Source organism: Perca fluviatilis, chromosome 8, assembly GCF_010015445.1.
Source record: "Perca fluviatilis chromosome 8, GENO_Pfluv_1.0, whole genome shotgun sequence".
In the NCBI taxonomy this organism is placed as follows: Eukaryota; Metazoa; Chordata; class Actinopteri; order Perciformes; family Percidae; genus Perca; species Perca fluviatilis.
The window spans coordinates 19,005,932-19,014,357 of NC_053119.1; the positions used below are offsets into that span (position 1 = coordinate 19,005,932).

The 8,426-nt window shown below is 38.3% G+C and overlaps 1 protein-coding gene across 3 annotated transcripts; it reads left to right on the forward strand.

Annotated features, from left to right (window-relative positions):
• Window positions 1-1,241: 1,241 nt before the first annotated feature.
• tph1a (tryptophan hydroxylase 1 (tryptophan 5-monooxygenase) a) lies at window positions 1,242-6,413 on the forward strand. Of its 3 annotated transcripts, none has more exons than XM_039808741.1 (11): window positions 1,242-1,433; window positions 3,434-3,568; window positions 3,776-3,959; window positions 4,060-4,160; window positions 4,263-4,330; window positions 4,417-4,616; window positions 4,732-4,867; window positions 4,958-5,084; window positions 5,187-5,282; window positions 5,468-5,601; window positions 5,755-6,413. In XM_039808741.1, exons 1-11 carry the CDS (start codon window positions 1,344-1,346, stop codon window positions 5,927-5,929), a joined length of 1,446 nt encoding a protein of 481 aa, XP_039664675.1. In that variant the 5' UTR covers window positions 1,242-1,343; the 3' UTR covers window positions 5,930-6,413. The 3 variants fall into 3 exon arrangements, with proteins under 3 accessions (XP_039664675.1, XP_039664676.1, XP_039664677.1); XM_039808742.1 differs by having other exon boundaries at window positions 1,243-1,433; window positions 4,420-4,616; XM_039808743.1 differs by lacking the exon at window positions 1,242-1,433 and adding an exon at window positions 2,591-2,720.
• The last annotated feature ends 2,013 nt before the right edge of the window (window positions 6,414-8,426 follow it).

The following is an 8,426-nucleotide window of genomic DNA, read 5'->3' on the forward strand; positions in this document are numbered from 1 at the left end:
AGCAGAAATGTTTGCCTTCTGTTGGTGGAGGTGATAAAGAGCTTAAACCAACAGTCAGGTAAACATGTTCACTCATACTTTGGTAATGCTTAGCTTTATGAGCAATGCATACTGGTACATGTAGGTAATGATGGTAAGGCTCTTTGTACGAAGACTGGTTCCTGCGTTAATATGAATGGTGCCAGATGTGTTTTAATGACCACCAGAACAGACTCGATGCCCACATAATACGTTTATAGTGCTTTGCTATTCTGTAACATGGCTGCATAATGAAAGCTTGACCTTGCTATGTCTTAACACAACATCTGAGAGCAGATCTGGATTCAGTTCCTGAGAAGAGGAAGTTCCCTTCACTGGCTCCTTTGTTGTGTAAAGCATCTGTCCATGTCACGAGTGACACAGGACAGGACCACCTGAGACAAACAGCATGTGCATCAGCCACATGTATCACTACATTAGAGCTGTGAGGTACCAGCTGGCTGACAGACATTTCAAGTTTCCTACTTGCAAGGTGACTGAAGCTTACAGAGAAAATTGGTGTTATCTGTTTAAAGTAATGAGGCCTCTTTAAGTTCAGTTTTCCCTCATCTTGATTCTGCTAGCAGAGGCCCACAAAGCTTTTTCCACTGATTGCTTTGATCTTATTAAAAGGGTCATGGTGTTAAAGACGGGAAAACGTGCAGATTATTTATGTCATGTGCACGAGAACCCAGAAGTGCTTACAGTGCAGAGGGTTTTTAAAAAGGGGGGGTGGCATGTTTGGCTCACAGCACAATGAAGGCAGAGGGGACACGCTTGAATCCTCTTAAACCTTGACCCCTTCTTAGTCTCAAGGTGTCAACAAACAAGGAGAATTAACTGTTTGTATCAACATGAAGAGTCCACAGTGAATGATTAGATCTGCATTCAAACTAAATGCAATCAATCTCTATATGATAAAACATTTTCCATATTAACAATACATCCTGCTTTATGACAACTGGTGCATTTTTTTTCCTTAACACATTAAAATATCTAATAAAAACTGTTCTCTCTCTCTCTCTCTCTCTCTCTCTCTCTCTCTCTCGGTAAAATCTGAATTTGTGATTGATCTCATTGAAGCTGTTTCAGGCCTTTAGGTGAAATAAAAGATACCCTTCTCCCCTGATGACGTGAGCCGTGGCGCTCTTTTTCCATTTGCTGCTGTGAGTGAGCTTATTGCCCCCTCCTCTTTCTCTCCGTGGTTAAATAGCAAAGCGCGCTGCTTCTCGTGGTAGACAGCCCACTTTATATAGCGGAGGTTATTAAAAGAATCCACCTGTAAGAACTACATAAAGAGGTAGTTAACCCAGCAGCACTTTAATATGTACTCAAACAAAAACGAAGGACCGCGTAGAGGAAGATCTTTTGACTCCATGAACATCGGCTTGGAAGAAAAACTTCTGAACAATGAGGTAAGAAGAAAAGCCTAATGTTTAATCCTTTGAAACAGACATCTGTCAGCAGCACGGTTGTTTTGTCCTGTTCGGTGAGACTATTACCAAGAAGGTGAAGAGGTTTCCTTGCATGACTACTTTTTTGACAGCGGTGCGGAGATGGTCTTATTAAATAAGCCTTCACTTTCTCGTCAGCGCAGATTAATTTAAGCCGTTTTGTTATAGCTAGTGTAATTTGCGTCAAAGGGTTAAGAGGGTTAAAGTGGGATAGGACTACCTCCAAATTCAATGTCATAAAAGATTCATTATTGCTCTATCTGTTCACCATTCACTGATTTCCAAAGTAAAAGACAAAAAAAGATAAATCGATCAACCTGCAGGGATGTTTCCATTGCGCACACGGAAAAGCATACTGACGGGAGAAATTTTCTAAAGTGATGTTGAATGTAGAAATCTAGCTATATAAATAAATCGCATAAATAGCTACATACATTCAGATTCAACCTATTATTTTGCAATCTTCGTCAGGTGGGTGCCTTTTCTAATTCAAGGTTGCAAAAATGCTCAACAGAAACAGCGGAGAAACACAAAATACACAAATAGGCTACACTAAATAATCATGTTATTGAACAAGTGGAAGACAAATTGTCCTCTAAACTGTGATTTAAAATCTAGCTTCAGCAGGCAATCCGATTGTGTCTGTGACCTTCACCTGCAAACTTTGTACGTTAAACACAGAGTTGTTTATTAATTGTAGGCATTTTCTGATAAACAGTGGCCTAATGCTGCACACATTAAATTATATCTAAAAGGGAATAAATGTGAAACAACAATCTTCTCTCTCTTACAATGAGGATAAAAGAAAAATGGGTTACATTAAGCAGCTGTAATTGGACTTAACTGTAGATTAAAATTGTTAATAACCACATGGACTTTTAATGTGCATATTGAAAATAAATGAAAAGCTGTGTATACGTTGCATTAATACAGCTGACATCAAGAAAAAAAAGTATTTGATAAAGAACATGTGTGCGTAAAATCATCGCACTTTTCAGCCTAAAACCTGCGGCGCGCTGCAGTGATTAAACCTACAGGGAGCTAATTATAGGCTTCCCCGCTGTCTAAATGAGATTGCAGTAAGGCGATACTTTGAGACAGAGACAAGTTCATCCTCGTTAAACCGAGACGCAAAGAGCTGACGCCGGGGAGCGTCCTGATCCAGTCTCTATAATGTTCTCAGGGATACTACCGACAAGGGTCCACCGAAAACTGGTCTGCCGCGCTATGCTCGAAGGGTGGAATATGGTAGGCAGCAACTAAATGCATTTAACAAATGTACTCCTTTTCCACAAATCAGTTTGACCTATTAGACTGTGTGATATTTCGAAAGTCTAATGTAGTTGCACGACAGGAATAAAATATAGTGTCTGAATCAGACCTTATGCTACGACTAAAGTAAATGAGAATACATTGCAGCCAATCCAAACAGATTAGTTTTCTGTGCTGTTGGCATGTTACAGTCCTGCTTCTAAAATCTGATGCGGGATTAATTTTCCGCCTGTGCAGCGCGTGCACAGTCATGCGTCAACGTGACAGCGCTGTCCAAGGTGCTGAAATACACACGAGGGGTTGGTTCGCCTTCTGTGGTCACTAATATCAGCCCTGTTTCTCTATGTATCTAATGTATTTGTATTACCTATTTCATAAGTATGGATGTAAAGAAACAACCCATGTTGCTTTTCCAGGGTGTCAGAAATATTTAGATACTTCTGCAGCACTTCTCTGTCACTCTCGAGCTCACTACTTACTACCTGTTGCGGGTGTTGCATGTTGTGCATTCACTTCAAGACCTGCCCTGAGTTATGGTTCAGTCAGGGGAAATGCATTGTGTAACACTGAAAGGTTCAAAATGAAAAAAAAAACAAGAAAAAAAAAAAAATAGGAAAAAAGTGTTTTTTAAAAAAAAAAAGGAGGCCCAAAATTTAAAAAGAGTTTATTTCTTTCATTACTGTTTTCAGATAAACAAATCAACCTTCACAAAAATTGAGGAAAACACTGAAAAGAACAATACATCAGAGAAAGGGAGAGCAACAATAATATTTTCCCTCAAGAATGAAGTAGGAGGACTAGTAAAGGCTCTCAAACTCTTCCAGGTATGGACAACGTTATTATAGTTATGGTTCCTGTTCATGTTAATGTATTTACCTGGAATAGTCTCGATTATAGAATAACATTTTCATACCATATAAATGTCATACGTATGACATATATATGTTTATCAGCAACTTCTTATTCATTTATCATGCTGATGATAAGGCTAATGTAGCTAACTTAAAAATGAATCTCCATGTTTCTTGCAGGAAAACCATGTCAACCTTGTACACATAGAGTCCAGAAAATCCAAAAGACGCAACTCTGAGTTTGAAATTTTTGTGGACTGCGACAGCAACCACGAACAACTGAATGAAATAATCCAGCTGCTTAGAAAGCATGTGAGTGTGGTAGATATGGATCCTCCAGATAACTCTTGTCTCGATGAAGAAGGTAAATGAAATACTGAAGACACTGTATTACAAATATACAGTATTATTAGACTGTATTATCAGCAAACAACAATTTTTTTTTTTTACTTCTCTCTACTCAGATATGTCTAATGTACCTTGGTTCCCAAAGAAGATTTCAGACTTGGACAAGTGTGCTAACCGTGTCCTGATGTATGGCTCTGAGTTGGATGCGGATCATCCGGTATGTACTGTAGGCACAAATCACACAACTGGTTGACTTAAAAAAAAGGAAACTCCTTCATTTTGAAGCATTCTCATATCCATCTATCTTCCTCTCCATTAGGGTTTCAAGGACAATGTCTACAGGAAAAGGCGAAAGTACTTTGCTGATCTCGCCATGGCATACAGACAGTGAGCATTTCTTGTATATTTTAATTGTTATTTTGGAAATATGTGCTGTTTTTACTTGATATTCATATAATTATTCTCTCTTGTTGCAGTGGGGATCCCATTCCTCGTATTGAGTTCACAGAGGAGGAAGTGAAGACTTGGGGAGTTGTGTACAGGGAGCTCAACAAGTTGTACCCCACCCATGCCTGCCGGGAATACTTGAAGAACCTGCCACTGCTGTCAAAATACTGTGAATTTCGGGAGGACAACATCCCTCAGCTGGAAGATGTGTCACGTTTCCTCAGGGGTAGGTTTTTAACTTTTACTTCAAATACAAAATTGGAAATGTCCTTTTTAAGTATTTTCAGTTTTGTTAATGTAGTCCCTCACTCATCTGTGATTCAAACGTCTTATCGTCTCAGAACGCAGTGGATTCACCATCAGGCCTGTGGCTGGTTATCTGTCCCCACGTGACTTCCTCGCTGGTTTGGCCTTCCGGGTTTTCCACTGTACCCAGTATGTGCGACACAGCTCCGACCCTTTATACACCCCAGAGCCGTGAGTAATATACAGTACTATATTTAGAAAAAGGGAAAGTGTTCATATACATCTCTGGGTCCTAATATTCTGTCATTTTTTATTATCAAGGGACACATGCCATGAGCTGCTAGGTCACGTCCCGCTGCTAGCAGAGCCAAGCTTTGCCCAGTTTTCTCAGGAGATTGGTCTTGCTTCACTCGGGGCCTCAGATGACTCGGTTCAGAAACTGGCCACAGTGAGTGAGGCTGATCAAATCAAATTCAATTTCCTATTCTCAAATTTAAAATCTAAAATAATTGTCATAATTGTTTCTGTTTCATTGACTCTTATGTTACAGTGCTATTTCTTTACGGTGGAGTTTGGCCTATGCAAACAAGAAGGACAGCTGCGAGCATATGGAGCAGGACTGCTGTCATCTATCAGTGAGCTTAAGGTAAGATCATTTTAACCGTACAGTGGACATGTTAGCACAATATTCCTCCTAATATTTTCCAACTGCGCGCCATTAAATGTATTGCCTCACCATAGAATACACATCAAAAAGTGCCTGAACAGCTGTATATTACCTATATTTACTTAAAATGATTGCAACATCTGTTCTTTGTGTCTATATTACAGCATGCACTGTCTGGCAATGCAAGGATAATGCCTTTTGACCCCAAAGTTACATCCAAACAAGAATGCATCATCACAACATTTCAGGATGTCTACTTTGTGTCAGACAGCTTTGAGGAGGCCAAAGTTAAGATGAGGTGAGCTTGGTTTCTCAGTAATTTAACATAAGATATATTCATATTGATAGATCTTACATGGATAGATGATAATTATCTACAAAGTACACTGTTGTTTTATATATAATTATATATAATATATAAATAAATTCAATGAAGATATTTTCATTTCAGGGAGTTTGCCAAGACCATCAAGCGTCCCTTCACAGTCCGATACAACCCTTACACCCAGAGTGTGGATGTGCTAAAAGACACTCCCAGCATCAACAGCGTGGTGGAGGAACTTCGACACGAGCTTGACATCGTAGGTGATGCCCTCAACCGGCTGAACAAGCAGCTGGGTGTCTGACTGCCCACATTCCAGTTGGAGTTATCCACATACAGTCCATCAACGCTTGCTGTAGAGATGCTGCTTGTGTATCGCCCTTCGTCAGTACAATGAATGTGCACTGCTTTTGGCAAAATGCTCCGTTGTCCCCACTGCATGGTATACAGCTTATACAATTCACAGAGGTGCATGAGGTATGTTTAGCCACTTATATCAGTAAAATGCACAAACCCAAAGAGCTGCTTAACCTGAGACACTGTTTTGCTTCAGTTGTAATTGGCTTCTATATTCCAAACATCCTATCGTTACCTCTGCTGTTGTATATTATCACGTGCATTTTTTTGTATTCTTCTACTTCTTCGTCTTCACATTTAATCTTCCTCACTTCAGTGATGTGTATAAAATGTACCTTTTGTATTAATTTGGTGTATGTATCATATTCCTGCTGTTGTGCATATTTGCTGTTGAGGGAAATTATGAAAGTGAAAAGTGGTGTTATAAGAATGTTTTCTTGACTTATTACGACAGACTTGGCCCATGTACCCTGACCTATTTTATTTTATTTTACAGTGATGATTTTGAATACCTCCGCTTGAAGTGAATATAATTGTAGTACTCCTGAAATCAAAACATTATTTTTCTACTGTAAAAAAAAGTAGTGTTGAGTAGGCTATGTAATAAAACTATTGAAAAAATATATATATATATATATATATATATATATATTTTTTTTTTTTTTTTTTTTTTTATAAATAAATAAATAAATGTTAAAGAGTTAATTGTGTCTCCAGTGTGTCAAATGGTTTGTTACCTGTTGACTTGTTACTTTTTGATGTCCTCATGGTGGGTTTGGGTTTGGTTTGGTTTGATATTAGATGCTGAGGAAGATGCTGATGCAGCACGTTAAAAGGAGCTCGCTACTCCTGTGAGCCAGAGAGAGTGGCTCATGTAGTTACCTCTGGGAGGTCCGTGTTGGACTCGGTTAACTTGTTCTTATACAGCACTGTAAATGTTATTCTTGTATTTTATCTGTTTTTAATTTTTTAATAATTTTTAACTGATCTTTAATGTTTTATGTAAAGCACTTTGAATTGCCCTGTTGCTGAAATGTGCTATACAAATAAAGCTGCCTTGCCTTACCTTGCATTGCCTTGCTGATGATGATCATGGAGAATTATGACGGCGAGGACCCTGAAAGTGGTGACAATAGTTATGTTCAGGTTGGAGTTTGTGTAGTCTATATCCTAGACATTCCACATCCGGGATTGCTCTGGTGCTGTAGGAAATTCCGCCGGATGCATGTATTTTCCGTTTACTTCCGCTTTCTTTGTGTTGGAATTTTAAATTTGGTGGATTTATGAGGACTATTTTTGACTGCTCCTCAGATCTCTGCAGGGTAAATTGAGACAGCTAGCGAGACTATCTGTCCAATCTGAGTTTTCTCTCGCACAACTATTTTGCTGCGGCTCTGTATGGAGTTTAGCACCCCCCATGACGATTATGATTGGTTTAAAGAAATGCCATTAAACCAGAGCACGTTTTCCTCCCATCCCCAAATGCTATTTGGAGTAGCCAGACCCTCCTTCAGCACGCTTTGGAGGAGGGTCTGGCAAAGCGAGACTAGAGTTTGTGTAATCTCAATTAAATGTAAGAATAATTATCCCTTTGACCTTAGGGCCACATCACCTTTTTGTCTAATCAAAAGAATCCATTCTGAATTGAGTGACACTGACTGAGATTTTTGGTGTTGGTTTCATGGACACTGAATTGGTGACTGGTTCTATGGGCTTGTAATGTTTTTATTTGGTATATATAACATCCCAAATAAAAAATATCTCCATGCCAAATCAAGTATCCTTTATGTCCCACCTCCAGAATGTTGACACTTTAGACTTTCTGTACATCTTAAGAAGAAACCTGATCAAATTAATACATTAAAACTATATTACTGATACAACTTTAATCACCCAGTTGCCAGTTTAAAGTTAAGTCATCTTGCAGAAACTAATGCAGCCTAAATACTACCTACCATCATATAGGTTAAAAAGTATGTGTAAGAGATGTGTTAATTCAACATTATGATCATTTTGGAGGCTGTTTGTGGTGTTGTTGAACTGTGCTGCGTCATACCTATAGCACATTTCATACAACAGCTGTAGACTCAATGTGCTTAAAAAAGCAAAGATCATACATGACCTATAAGATAAGAACATATACGATAAGAAGGTAGTGTCATTATTAAAAAGGGAACAATAAAAATAACAATAAAACTGATTCTAAAATGAAAGTTTTACCTGTTAAGTGGCCCAAGAGGTGTTTCCAATATATATTTGTCCACCCCATAATTGAGAGTATAAAATAAAGTTATGAATAAGTTTAAGCTAGGTGACTGTAAACTGGAAACTGAGTGTACTTCTAGGTAGGTAATTTGTATCAGTAAAAATATGAAAATAACAAATCATAAATTTATTTTCTGTTCAATAAAATGAAAATCCATAATTCAATTTCATTCATCATT